Source organism: Pantherophis guttatus, chromosome 4 (genome assembly GCF_059756535.1).
Source record: "Pantherophis guttatus breed Tessera chromosome 4, ASM5975653v1, whole genome shotgun sequence".
Classification (NCBI taxonomy): Eukaryota; Metazoa; Chordata; class Lepidosauria; order Squamata; family Colubridae; genus Pantherophis; species Pantherophis guttatus.
In genome coordinates, this window is record NC_142066.1 from 14892678 (window position 1) to 14906960 (window position 14283).

At 44.0% G+C, this 14283-nt stretch overlaps 1 protein-coding gene across 2 annotated transcripts in view; it reads right to left on the reverse strand.

The window, feature by feature from the left end:
• Positions 1–14283, reverse strand: part of PLOD3 (procollagen-lysine,2-oxoglutarate 5-dioxygenase 3) — a 61398-nt gene that overhangs the window by 19679 nt on the left and 27436 nt on the right. For both annotated transcript variants that reach the window (XM_034441844.3, XM_087893845.1), the window contains exons 4-10: positions 13092–13255; positions 12324–12436; positions 8756–8819; positions 6494–6591; positions 4796–4897; positions 4187–4318; positions 1764–1885 (exon numbers count right to left, since the gene is read on the reverse strand). In XM_034441844.3, the coding sequence (XP_034297735.1) occupies positions 1764–1885; positions 4187–4318; positions 4796–4897; positions 6494–6591; positions 8756–8819; positions 12324–12436; positions 13092–13255 (795 nt within the window). The remainder of the gene's footprint in view (positions 1–1763; positions 1886–4186; positions 4319–4795; positions 4898–6493; positions 6592–8755; positions 8820–12323; positions 12437–13091; positions 13256–14283) is intronic.

A 14283-nucleotide genomic window follows, 5' to 3' on the forward strand; every position in this document is an offset into this window, starting at 1 on the left:
GGATAGACTCGCTTTGGAACTCGAGGATAAAAGCGAAACATTGTACTATAAAACCTGGGCAAAATTCTACGAATGGTTAGATAAAAGGAGAATAGCCGAGACAAATGTGTAGTGTTAGACTACACGTTATTATTATATATGTTATTATAGATAAATATGTATGTGAATTGTATAGATAGGTATATGTCAGAGGTGGGTTCTAAATTTTTTTACTACCGATTCTGTGGGTGTGGTTTATTTTGTGGGCGTGGCTTGATGGTCATGTGACAATTCTTTAGGATTTAGCAGAGGTATTGGTCTACCAGGCTTTTAACTGCTTGCAGAGCTGTACTGGTCTACCCATTTGTTCTTGGAGCGTTCAGGTCTACCTATGTGTTTTTGGAGGCACCGGTCTACCCATTTGTTTTTGGAGGCACCGGTCTACCCATTTGTTTTTCGAGCGCACTGGTCTACCACCACGCTGCGTTTTAACACTGATCAGCTAAGGCGGCTCTTTGAAGCCCCGCGGCAAGTTTAAACAGTTTTTTTCCTTCTAGCCGATCAGCTGGGACTCGGGAGGCAGCAAATAGATTGGGGGCGGGGCCAAATAAAAGGTAAGAATAACACGGGGGGGGCGGGGCGGGAGGGCCCAGCTCCCAAACAAAGAGAACCGGTTCGGTGACGTCATATCGTCACCGCTACCGGCTCGGCCGAACCGGGAGGAACCCACCACTGGTATATGTAGGTATAGATATGTATAATTGTATAGGAATAAGGTATATATGATTAATATTATACTATTTTTAAATAACGTATAAGGGTAAGGAATATATTATTATATCATCATTAGTATATTATGTATTAACTTAAAGTGTTGGAAGATGCTTGAGACCAGTGATGTCATATTATTATTATTATTATTATTATTATTATTATTATTATTATTATTATTATTATTATTTATTGAATTTATATCCCGCCCTTCTCCCCGAAGGGACTCAGGGTGGTGAACAGCCGAAAATTAAAATAACATACAATATAAAAGTTAAGATAACTAAAAATAAATTAAATTAATCGGCCTCTCAATTTAAAACCTCAAGCTATACAATTAAAAAACTAACCCATAAAACCTATTCAGGCCAGGCCGGCTTGCTGAAATAAAAACGTCTTCAGGGCCTTACGGAAAGTGCAGAGATCCGAGATCAGCCATATTCCGGGAGGTAGCTCGTTCCAAAGGGCGGGTGCTCCCACAGAGAAGGTTCTCCCCCTGGGGGCCACCTGCCGACATTGCTTGACCGACGGCACCCTGAGGAGGCCCTCTCTGTGAGAGCGTATTGGCCGGTATCTATGTCCAATGTTTTTAATTTTTGAATTACTAATAAAAAACGTTTTTAAAAAAATAAAAATTAAAAAAAAAAAAGAGACTGGATTGCCATCTGTCAAAAATGGTGTAGGGGTTGCTTGGGCGGGGGGTTGGACTAGATGACCTACAAGGTCCCTTCCAACTCTGTAATCTCTATCTGATACAAATAAACCTCCAAGTGCTTCAACGACCCTCTAAAAGGATGCAAATGACCAGCTGTCTGCAAGGAATATAAATCCTTCCATTCCCCACCATCCAGCCAGAGCTGAAGAAGCTTCTTGGATGCGAAGCGAAACGTCTTCAAAAGAAAAAAAACAAACAAACCAAGAAAAGTCCAGTTGTCTCCTGAAAAAGCACTTTTGGCACAACCATAACCTGGATGACTGAGAATCTCTACAGATTTGCACTATTATTTACTTACATAGCCATATCTCGGGCTTCCCCCTCACTCAGATCTTCTTCCGGCCCTATTAGTTTGATGGTGTCAAAGGCCTTGCGAAGTTGATCCCATTCAGTTTGGATGTGGGGCTCGTGATACACCTCCTGGCAAAATGGCAAACAGATTTATTAGTGCCCATGGGCAGCCAAGATGGAGAGGAAGCTCAGGGTTTGAGGAAAGGAGGTGTAATGGCATCCGCGAATGATTTTAGGAGACAGAAAAGAAGTGCCACAGACTTTAATAATGATTCGCAATCTCGGCAACTTGAAGATGTGTCGACTTCAACTCCCAGAATTTCCCAGCCAGCCATATGGCTGGCTGGGGAATTCTGGGAGATGAAGTCCACATAATCTTCAAGTTGTTGAAGTTGAGAAACTAGGCCAGACAATGGTCAGATGAGAGAAGACAGTTGAGCCTGCACAAAAAACATGACACGGCAAACATCTCAGGAGTGTCCCTCGCTTGTTTCGAAGTGCCTTGGTGGCGCAGTGTTTAGAATGCAGGATTGCAGGATAATTCTGCCGACTGCCAGCAGTTCGATTCTCGTCTTCTCAAGGTTGACTCAGCCTTCCGTCCTTTCTGAGGTCGGTAAAATGAGGACCCAGATTTTTGAGGGCAACAGGCCGACTCTGTAAACCGCTTAGAGGGGGCTGTAAAGCACTGTGAAGCGGTATAGAAGTCTAAGTGCTATTGTTATTCTTCTATTGTAAATGTGAGGGATGCAAGATGTACTTTCCACCAATGCAACTGTATATTAAAACAGACCAAGTACTGCTAAGTGTGCCTTCCTGTCAGGACTACCTCACAAGGTTGACAGGAAGGCAGCAGAAATAATAGGAGGGCTGTTAAACCTACAAGCCCCTCCTCAATTCTCTTCCTGTTTAACCACATTACATTCCAGCCAGTGGTGGGTTTCAAATTTTTTTACTACCAGTTCTGTGGGTGTGGCTTGGTGGGCATGGCATGGCTTAGTGGGCGTGACAGGGGAAGGTTACTTCAAAATCCCCATTCCTGCCCCACCCCACTAACCTGTTCTGGGAAGGAATCAAACTCCCCCTTCGTCATTTCCCCAAATAAAATATTACTCATAAGAAAAGGCTCCCAGAAAAGCAAAGAAAAGCAAGGAAAAATCAAGCTGCTAACAAGGAACCTGCCTGATACTCATTCCATATTCCTGCCAGCTGCATAAAGGAAACTTTGTAAGAAGAAAACAACTACCGGTGCTTAGAGATAATAGAAAGTGGAAGCCGGAAGTTCGGCTCCGTTTACACGCAGGCAGAAAACTCATTCCCAAGACAGGATATTTCACAATGGAAATTGCCCAAACCTTTTTAGAAACACAAAGCCCATGTTGCACAAACCCCAAAACTACAAAAACATAGAACCATATAAGAATCCCTCCTCTTATCCAGTTTGTTGTTCAGCTGACCCAGAAACGAACTGCTGAATGTCATTTCGCTTCTGCAAGCAAAAACCTCCTTCCAGCAGCTGCTTCTTGGCTTGTCAATTTAAAGCGATGGCGTCTTTTTTTTTTCCCCCTTCTTCTTTGCCAAGTGATCTCCTGGCTGAGAAGCGAGTCCTGATTTTTTCCTTCTAGCCAATCAGTTGGGAGGCTGCTTGGCTTCTCAATTTAAAGTGACGGTGTCTTGTTTTTTTTTTCCTGTTCTTTGTCAAGTGAGCCCTGATTTTTTTCCTTCTAGCTGATTAGCTGGGAGTCGGGAGGCAGAATAGATTGGGGGCGGGGCCAGGCAGAGGTGGTATTTACCGGTTCTCCAAACTACTCAAAATTTCCACCAGTTTGCAAGAACCGGGGAGAACCGGTAGCAACCCACCACTGATTCCAGCCAGCCAGGACTTTTCTACAAACTAGAAATATTTTATTACTTGAAATTTCATAGCACTCATTTGAATCGTTTTGTATTTTATGCTTTTGCGGACAGTCTCAATTTGCTAAGGGTAATTTTTTTTTCCCTGTCCTTTTTGGAAATATGTTTCTGTACTTAATTATAAGTATGCTAAGCTTGGTTATTGTGCATTTTTAACATACTTTTTTGAGATCTTCACAGATTTCAACTGTATAACTGGGAGAGGGGGGAAGCTAACATCTGTTGCCTATTCAACCCCCCCCCAGGGAATCCAGAGTTATAACCTCTGCAATTGATACCATGTCCAGCTGTGGATCTCATTCCAGCGACACACAACAGAAAAGCAATCGGTATCAAGGAAATTACTGAAATAAAGGAAGCCACAGAGAGGAAGTTGAGCAACCCCAGAAGTTCCCCGTAACGTAATGGCCCTCTAGATTTCTGGGAAGATCATTCTCATCGTCCCCCAGCTGAGAGGCCCATGGGCTGATGGGAGTTGCAGTCTAAAGTCAAGGCGGACTGTTTATGGGCTCAACTCACGTGGTTGTGAATGAAGAGGCTGAGGTGAGAATAAGGGTAGTCCAAAGTCAGAAGACGCTGAAGAAACTGAGGCAGGAACGGTATAGGCTTTTCAATAAAGACACCCAGCAGAACTCGTGGATAGGACTCTTCCTGGCGAAGGAGGACAGAAAAAGAGATCTATGTGTCAAAACTCTCTACTCAGACCAGGGGTGTCTAACCTTGGCAACTTTAAGACTTGTGGACTTCCAACTCCCAGAATTCCTCAGCCAACATGGCTGACTGAGGAATTCTGGGAGCTGAAGTCCATAAGTCTTGAAGTTGCCAAGGTTGGACACCCCTGATGTAGATCCTTATCAAAACCCATCTGGATCAGTGGTGGGTTGCTACCGGTTCGCGCGAACCCGTAGCGGTGGCAGGAAGACCTGACCCACCTGAGCAGACCTGGTCACCTGACCAGACGTCATCGAAAATGCTCTGCGCATGCACAGAAACCCTCGCAAAGCGAGCGAGCGCGCCCGTGCGCTCCCGATAACGAACTGGTAGCGCCGGGATTTGAATCCCACTTCTGATCTGGATCATTATTCCTCCCCTACTTTCAAGCTCTACCAGGATACCCCATAGACTCACTGGTATGTCCGACAGATCCAGGAGGTCATCATCGCACACTTCGCAGCCCCCCTCGTACGTCCAGGCGTTGGGGATGTAATTCCCCAAATAATTCAGCTGTAACTGCATGGGGAGAAGGAAAAAAAGCCAGTGAAAGACCGAATGAAGCTCAGTTGCACTAATACTTCCAAAACTGGATTCTGCTTTAGGGCTCTTAGGAAATCAGCAAGGAAGGATGTGAAATTGAGATCTTTGGAGAACAATGGTTATCAGAAGAAAGAGCAGCCTTGTTTAGCTTCCCACTCCCTGAAAAGGTGGAAACTCAATACCAACTTCCTAAGTAGGCAAATACGCACAGCCATTTAGCAAGGAGGCTGAAGAGGTAGAAGATCTGATTCATATGTTATTCAATTCCTGTTTGTATAAGGGGGCGAGAGAGAAGTGCCTTGATCCACATATAGCCCAGTGAGAGGCCTATATTAAAACAACATACCTCATGTGGGGCCAGAATCTGAAAACGACATTTAAATACAGCACAATTTCTGACTAAAATGGTCGGACGGGAGATTGGTATATGTGGACCTGATTGGGGTAGATGGCAGGGATGATACAGAAATACAATTTTATGTCATCTGATTCTATCTTACATATTTATGTATTAATTTATTATATTTTATCCTAGAACTATTGTATTTTACCCTAAGCTCATTTTCAATGATTTGTTTAGAATTTATTGGTAATAAGTGTTTGAACTTGTACATTGATATTGTACCCTCGGACTATCATTAAGTGTTGTACTTTATGATTCTTGATGAATGTATCTTTTCTTATATGTACACTGAGAGCATATGCACCAAGACAAATTCCTTGTGTGTCCAATCACATTTGGCCAAGAACCCTGACAAAAACTATTCTATTCTATTCTATTCTATTCTATTCTATTCTATTCTATTCTATTCTATTCTATTCGGTAAAGGTAAAGGTTCCCCTCGCACATATGTACTAGTCATTCCCGACTCTAGGGGGACGGTGCTCATCTCCATTTCAAAGCCGAAGAGCCAGCGCTGTCCGAAGATGTCTCCGTGGTCATGTGGCCGGCATGACTAAATGCCAAAGGTGCACGGAACGCTGTTACCTTCCCACCAAAGGTGGTCCCTATTTTTCTACTTGCACTTTTTATGTGCTTTCAAACTGCTAAGTTGGCAGAAGCTGGGACAAGTAACAGGAGCTCACCCCATTACACGGCACTAGGGATTCAAACCGCTGAACTGCCGACCTTTCGATCGACAACCTCAGCATCTTAGCCACTGAGCCACCGCGTCCCTATGATATGGCCTTTAGGCTAATCAAGATAGATAGATATAGATAGATAGATAGATAGATAGATAGATAGATAGATAGATAGATACAATTATAGATATAGATATAATTATAATTATATAGATATAGATAGGTAGATATAGATACATAAATATAGATATAGCTATAGATAGATACAGATATAGATATAGATAGATAGATAGATATAGATATAAATAGATAGATAGATATAGATATAAATAGATATAGATAGATATAGATACATAGATACATAGATAGATATAGATATAGATAGATTTAGATAGCTATGGTGCAACCTGCTTCACAGGATCTTTGAATGGACTCAAAGTCTGGGTATAAACATTGTGCAAATGTAAATTGTAAAAGGGGACAAGTTACCTTGGTCGGTCCGTTGCCGTGGATAACCACAGGAAGGGTATCGTATGCAACATTTCGGGCTCGCACCCGGGTCTGCTCAAATTTCAGCACAACCTCTTCTGTAAAACCAAGAAGAAAAAGTAAAAATGAGCCAGTTTGGAGTCATGATTAAGTTGCTGGCCTAGAAACCTGGGATATTGTTATATGAGTTCTGGTCCTCCTTTAAGCACAAATTAGAACTGCAGAAAAAACAATGGCTACCAACCTGTCTTCCATTGAGGACCTGTATACTGCACGAATCAAAAAGGGCTGTGAAAATATTTACAGACCCCTCGCATTCTGGACATCAATTGTTTCAACTCCTACCCTCAAAACGATGCTATAGAGCACTGCACACCAGAACAACTAGACACAAGAACAGTTTTTCCCCCGAATGCCATCACTCTGCTAAACAAATAATTCAACACTGTCCAACTATTTACTAAGTCTGCACTACTATTAATCTTCTCATCGTTCCCACCACCCATCTCCTTCCACTTATGACTGTATGACTGTAATTTTATTGCTTGTATTCTTACGGTTTATATTGATATTGTTTCCTGATTGCTTATTTGTTCCCTATGACTATCATTAAGTGTTGTACCTTATGATTCTTGATGAACGTATCTTCACAAGACAAATTCCTTGTGTGTCCAATCACACTTGGCCAATAGACTTATATATCGCTTCACAGTGTTTTACAGCCCTCTTTAAGCCGTTTACAGAGTCAGCCTCTTGCCCCCACTCCCCCCCCCCCCAACGATCTGGATCCTCATTTTACTGATCTTGGAAGGATGGAAGGCTGAGTCAACCTTGAGCCTGGTGACATTCGAACTGCCAAATTGCTGGAAGCCGGCAGTCAGCAGAAGTAGCCTGCAGTACTGCATTCTAATCACTGCGCCACCACGGCTCATATTATTGTATTATAACACGGCTCATATTACTATACCAGGGGTGGGTAAATGTGGCTCTTTTACAACCTGTGGACTTCAACTCCCAGAATTCCTGAGACAGCTTGGCTGTCTCAGGAATTCTGGGAGTCGAAGTCCACAGGTTGTATACTATACTACGGTATTATAGTATATACATATACTATTGCATGTACGGTATGTAATACAGCTATGCATTACATAGCTGCCCACTGTGTGTGAGTTGGGCACCTATGTAAATTTGTTTAATAAATAAACAGGGAACCCAGGTTGATATGGAGTTGAACAAGTGGCTAGTTTGATTGTGTTTGTTGTATGTATGGTGTATATATCTTAGGTGTGTGCACTAGGGCAGGAGTCGGCAACCTTAAACACTCAAAGAGCCACAAAGGTCCTAACCGGAAGTCCCCGTTCAATTCTGGAGCCAACCGGAAGTCTGGTTCCCCCACCATAGAGTCTCCTTCTAGCACGGCATCCTTTTCTCTCTACCTGTCCTAACTGAAAGCCCTATGAATTTTGGAGGCGACTAGCAACAGGGAACCGCAGCAGAGGGATGAAAGAGCCACATGCAGCTCCAGAGCCGCGAGTTGCTGACCCCTGCACTAAGGGTTTTAGATTCTGTAGTTACATAATTTGTGTAGTTACATAATTTGGCGGTTACATAAATTTGTTTAAAAAGTAAATAGATGGGGAAAACAGAGATAACAATTAAATAAAATGTTGATGATAGAAATGGATTCATTGTGTTTATTTCTTCTAATCTAGAAATCTGTAATCTGTAAATTCCTCTACATCTAGAGACAAAGACAGCAGGAGTACTGTCTCACATTCTCTACGGTGACCAGTTCTGGCATTCGGAATCCACCAGGTATGTATCAAAGGAGACTGCTGGTTATCCATAGTGGAAGTTCTCCAAGCCCAATTAAAGCCCTATCAAATCATAATCGCCTTAACCAGAGGTGTGTGTGGTATACATCTGAGTGCAAATGACAAAACAAGCAACAAAACACACCAACACTAAATTCACCTTTTGGTTATGTGTATTGTGATGTTGTAGGCATAGGTTGGTGATTGCCTCATGCCATTAGAATAGTTGCTTTGACTAAATTGTCCGGACACCCTTGATCTCCTCCATTCTGCTCTAGTTAAGTTTTCAACCCTGGTGTTTGTCAAGGTGACAAGTCTTGTATTTTGAGATCGCCAGGTCACAAAATTTCCCAAAGATTGTCCGCTCCCTTCCTGCTACTTCAAACCTTTCTTCCTCTGCCAGACATATTTTTGCTGATTCTCCACATTTGGAGCACCATTCACTTACCAATGGCCCCATTCAGGTTCTGGAAGATTTTGGACGTGTGATCCAAGGTGATCCCGTATTTTTCCTATAAACACAACAGGGAGGAATTAAGATCAGAGTAACCTTTCCCTTACACAACGTATTCTTCTTCTCATCCTTCTACAAAACCCTCCATGGTCAAGTTACAAATCAGGCCCTTGGGAGGGACACTGTTCTGACCTAGATTTCCCAAGAGCATGACTCCTTGTCCTGACAAAAACCCCTTTTTATTAAGTTACCATGAATCACAGACCTTATCTGGCTTATCGGCTGCCAGGCCAATATCTTCAAAACTTGGCAAAGAGTCACGAATCAATTAGGAGAACTAATTGTCTCCTGCAAACTCCCTTTCGCTCCTCTTTTATTCCTCTGAGAGGGGCCCTTCATCATCCACCTGTGGCCTTACTCCCAAGTTGACCCTTGTTCTTTAGCTGTTCCCTTCATCTGGCAAGTCTGCACATGCGCACATTGGGAACAGGCTCCAGTTGTTCGTCTGCCTCACTGATGTCTGACTCCGAAGACAGCTGATAACTGGCACATGGCACTGGCCCCTTCTCTGCGTCCGACGCAGAGCCCTCATCAGAGCCTTCCCCAGACTCCAGGACTGGCCCATGTTCCTTCCCAACCTCCTCACTATCCAAATCTGGGGGCCACCACAGACACCACAGACACTGAACCGTAGCTTAGGAACATCGGAGATAACATAAGAGTATAAATCCTTCCATTCTCCACCATCCAGTCAGAGCTGAAGAAGCTTCTTGGTTGAGAAGCGAAACATCTTCGAAGAAAACCCAGAAAGTCCAATTGCCTCTTGAAAAAGCACATTTGGGGCAACCATGACCTGGATGACTGAGAATCTCCATAGATACGTAGCTCAGCAGCATGATAAGAGCCTTGGTGGTGCAGCAGACTAAAGTGCTGTTAAGTAGCACTTAGCTGCCAGCTGCCTGCAATTACTGCGAGTTCAAATCTCACCAGGCTCAAGGTTGACTCAGCCTTCCATCCTTCCGAGATGGCTAAAATGAGGACCTATTGTGGGGGCAATAAGCTGATTTTGTATAAAAAGTACACCGTTTGGGGGGGGCAAAAGCCCTACTAAGCAGGTAAATACAAAAGTATGAAGGCTATTGCTTAACGCATTGGAAGCCGCCCTGAGTCTCCGGAGAAGGACGGCATATAAATCGAATCAATCAATCAATCAATCAATCAATCAATAAATAAATAAATAAATAAATAAATGGTGAGTTGTAGATCGAGACTCAGTTGTTGGTATTTTGTAAAATTCTTCCTGGCTAGAGATGCTCCTTCAAAAATGGGGTGGGAAAACCTGAAATCGGTTTAGCAACTCAGCTCATTTGTCACTATGTAACTTGATGTTTGCATCATATGTTAAGATTCTGCTGAACACGTGTTGCACTAAATCCGGGGTCACCAACCTTTCGGATCTCAGGGACCACTAAATTCATAATTTTAAATCCCGCGGACCACTAATATGATCTGCCTAATGACAGGCTGGGTGGGCGTGGCTCAGTGGTCATGTGACGGGGAAGGCGTGGCCAACTCGATGTCACTCATGTCGAGGGATGCCTCACTGACCTCTACACACCTCTCCCCTGCCAGCTACTCCTCGCCTCTCCACCCGGGCTCCTTAGAGCCCCAAGAGGAAGCAGTTGTTGGAGCTAAGCAGCCACCACGAGAAAGAGTTGGCAAAACAGTTGGCTCAGTTCAAATTGGATCTGGCCAAGAAGGAGGCTCAGCAGAAGCACCTCCCTGAGGACTAGGAGCATAGGCTTTCCAAGCAGAGGGAAGACCCACAGGAGTGCAAGAACAGGTACCGGCGCCTGGAGGCTCAATGGCTGAGATGGTCAATCAATTCCAGGCCATGATGCAGTCCCACTGGAACAAGGCTCTCCGGCTCTTCGCTACCAGCAGCACTTCCCTCCAGCCTTCACCCAAAGCCCCGCACCAGGAGGCTGAAGCAGAATTTCTGCCCCCTACGATCTGCACAAAAAGACCCCAAAGGGGGAGACTCTCTGCAGCAACACAAACGTTCATTGCACGTATCCGGCTCAGGGGCCGTAGTTTGAGGACCCCTGATTTAGTGCAATATAAAAAATGGAAATAATTTTTCTGTGGATCACCAAAATTTTCTCACGGACCACCAGTGGTCCACGGACCACCAGCTGGTGACCACTGTACTAAATGACATGCATTTTGGCTTTTTGGAGGTTGGTCCTGCTCCCACAACTGACTTCCAACAGATAGCCACTACTTCAGGCAAACTTCGTTAAATTAACTGGGTCAAAAGCACCAGTTTGGGGAAGACAGAAAGTCTTCAATTTACAACCGCAATGGAGCCTGAATACAACCGTTTACAACCTTTTTTTGGCGGGGGGGGGGGGCAGTTGTTAAGCAAACCCTGCAGTTGTTAAGTGAGCCAATTGTTCATTATAGACAAATGTTGCTAAAAACTAGAAGTAAATGCAATTCCCCCCCCCCAAAAAATGCTGTTAAAATATGGTCATGTGCCTTGCAAACAGCCACTAACGTGCATAAAATCTGGTCATGTGACTGCAGGAGAAAGGAGGCATCCATTGAAACTTCTGAACTGGGTCTGGTACTTAAGACCTTTTCATCTCTAACCTCCAACATATTGAGTAGAAGAGAAAGAGTGGCTGGGAGGAGAAAGGGCCGCTCTAGGATGGAATTCATTGCCAAAGCAATACAGATCACCCTGCCCACATTCTGGTCAACTGCAGGGGATGAGCCATGTTTACAGTTGCCTTCCTGGCCAATGGGGAAGAAGAAGCTAGTGACGTCATGAAGCCTTGCCAGTAATCTGGTGTATGAGGATTCATGGGATATCCAATTCCTGCCATCTTAATTTTGAATGGTTGCTAAGCAACTGAGTTCCCTTCCCAACCTCTCTAGCAGAAATTGGATATCCCATGAGTCCCCATACACCAGATTACTGGCAAGGCTTCATGACATCACTAGCTTCTTCTTCCCCATTGGCCAGGAAGCCAATAGTAAACATGGCTCAGCCCCTGCAGTTGACCAAAATGTGGGCAGGGTGATCTGTATTGCTTCCTAGAGCGGCCCTTTCCCCCCCCAGCCACTCTTTCTCTTCTACTCAATATGCTGGAGATTAGAGATGAAAAGGAGAGAAACTGACCGGGTTTGGCTGAACTTTAAGCAAGATTGGGACAATTTTAAGCCAGCTCCATCCCTACATCAGGGGTGGGCAACTGTGGCCTTTTTACAACCTGTGGACTTCAACTCCCAGAATTCCTGAGACAGCCAAGCTGTCTCAGGAATTCTGGGAGTTGAAGTCCACAGGTTGTAAAAAGGCCACAGTTGCCCACCCCTGCCCTACATGGATGTAATAAAGGCCTCTATGGGAACAGCGCCATTGGAGAAGCGATGTCAGAATTGCATAAGCCATTTTAGCGACTGGGGAATGAAGCCCCAATATTTTTTAACAGAGGCAGACATTAACTGTATAGAAGTGACTACAAAAGCCACAAAGGGAGTTTCTGCCAGCACTCACACGCAAGGCAGGATCCAAGTAAACGCGTGTGTAAAACAGCTGGTCGTCATCATCATCCTTGTACTTCCACAGCTGGACAATGCGGTTGATCACGGGAGCATAGCCAATAAATCCTGGAAAGCAGAAATGCAAGGTGTTTTTAGGTGCTGCGTAACAGGGTAGTAGCGCTAAGGACTAGAAACTTGTAACCATTTTTTAAACTCTTAAGCAAGTGCTTACAAAATATTGCACTTCTATGTTTGGAGAAGATTGGAATTTAGCTTACAAAACTGCCGGCCGGCTGACTAACTAAATCATCAGCTGCTTTTTTAGCCATTTCGCCTGATCTAGACTTACTTGTGATCTATCAAGATGGGGATTATCCTGTCCGTGACAATTGATACACATCATTGCCTTGTTCCTTTGCTTCCTGGACTCATTGACTTATTCCCTTGCCCTGCTGGACTTCTTGCTTTGAAGCCGTTGTGCTAACAACCTTTTGCTGGAGTAGTTGCAGCTAGACGTTGCTGGAGGTGCGTGTGTGTATGTATGTGAGTTCTTTGCTCCAGGACTTGCCATAAACGTGGGAGCCTTTGGGGGATAGTCGGAGCAATAAAGGGGCGTTTTGAACTACCAGCTGACTGTGTTGCCTCCGTGCCTTGCCTCGGGTCATCACACAGAATTGAAATCCCACCACATCCGTATTGGCACAGAACTGGGTCTTTCCTTGCATGGAATTGGGAGTTGTCCTGATTCCACCCTCACCCCACGCCACCCCGAGCCCTTTACCTCCAGAGTTTAAGAAGCGCTTTCCAAAGGTGACCGGTGGGTACTTTTCAGCCAGGGACCACTCCGGCCAGCAGAAAATTTCTGCTGAGAAGACCAGGTTGCTCTTAAACTGCAGGAACTTCCAAAGAAGTTCAATGGGACTTCCAGCCAGGATCACATCATAGCTAGGGTGGAAAGGAGAAGGCACATTCTGAGTTAGTGCTTGAAATAATGGTTCCTCTCTAGAAACGATGGGAATGGTTGGGATAGGCAGATGGAGAACTCACTCTGGGCCAGCTTCAATGTATGGGCTGTGGCTTGCAGTCCACACAGGATGGACTTTGTATTAGCTGCAATATGGTTTTTGTAGTACTGTTCCACTGGCGAACCAACATGGGTTTTCTTGTGTTTTGAATTTGCTTTTTTGGATGTATTGCTACTAATTTTCCACAATAAGCCGTAACCTTCAAGAAAAGCCTCTCTCTTAGAAACCAGGACTGGCCAGACAGCATTCAATACGTTGTAGATAAAAGTTTTGTTTTCAGCTGTTTTTGAGCCTCCGTGAGCAAAGCAAATATTCAAGCCCAACCTTGGGAAGCGCTGAGACTGTGTCTTACCCATACCCATTCTGATGTTTTCCCTTTGCAAACGTTTCTTTTATACTTTTATTCAAAATATAATGCTATTTTCTATGGCTATGCTCACACAATATTGGATTCTTTAATTCTAGTGTTGTAACTAGGGAGATGGTTAATTCTAAACCAATCTGCGTACGGCATGACTATGTGAGACAACTCAAGGGCAAACACAGTAAACAGAGGTTTGTATTTAAATAGTGGTTATATCTACAAAGAATATATACATACATGTACTTTAGTCAGACCTCAAACAAACAGCAATTACAGCAGGAAAGCACACACGGAGAGATACGCCCCAACAGGTCCTCTTCTTATTACAGGCTCTTAAAGTGATATCAGCCCAAAAACCTTGCTGACTCATTCCTAGTATTACATCATTGTAGCAACTGGTCAGCTCTTAAATCATTACCCTGACACAATCAACTTTTACTTTGAGGTTCTTTATTGTGCTTCCTATAAAAGTAAAGCCATGTTTACAGGTTCCCCTTTTTCACAGGGTGACCCCTTTTTATTAGAGTAATTGAAATTGCTTTTAAATGATCTTCGGTTGCGAGGCAGAACCTAGAGCCAGATTT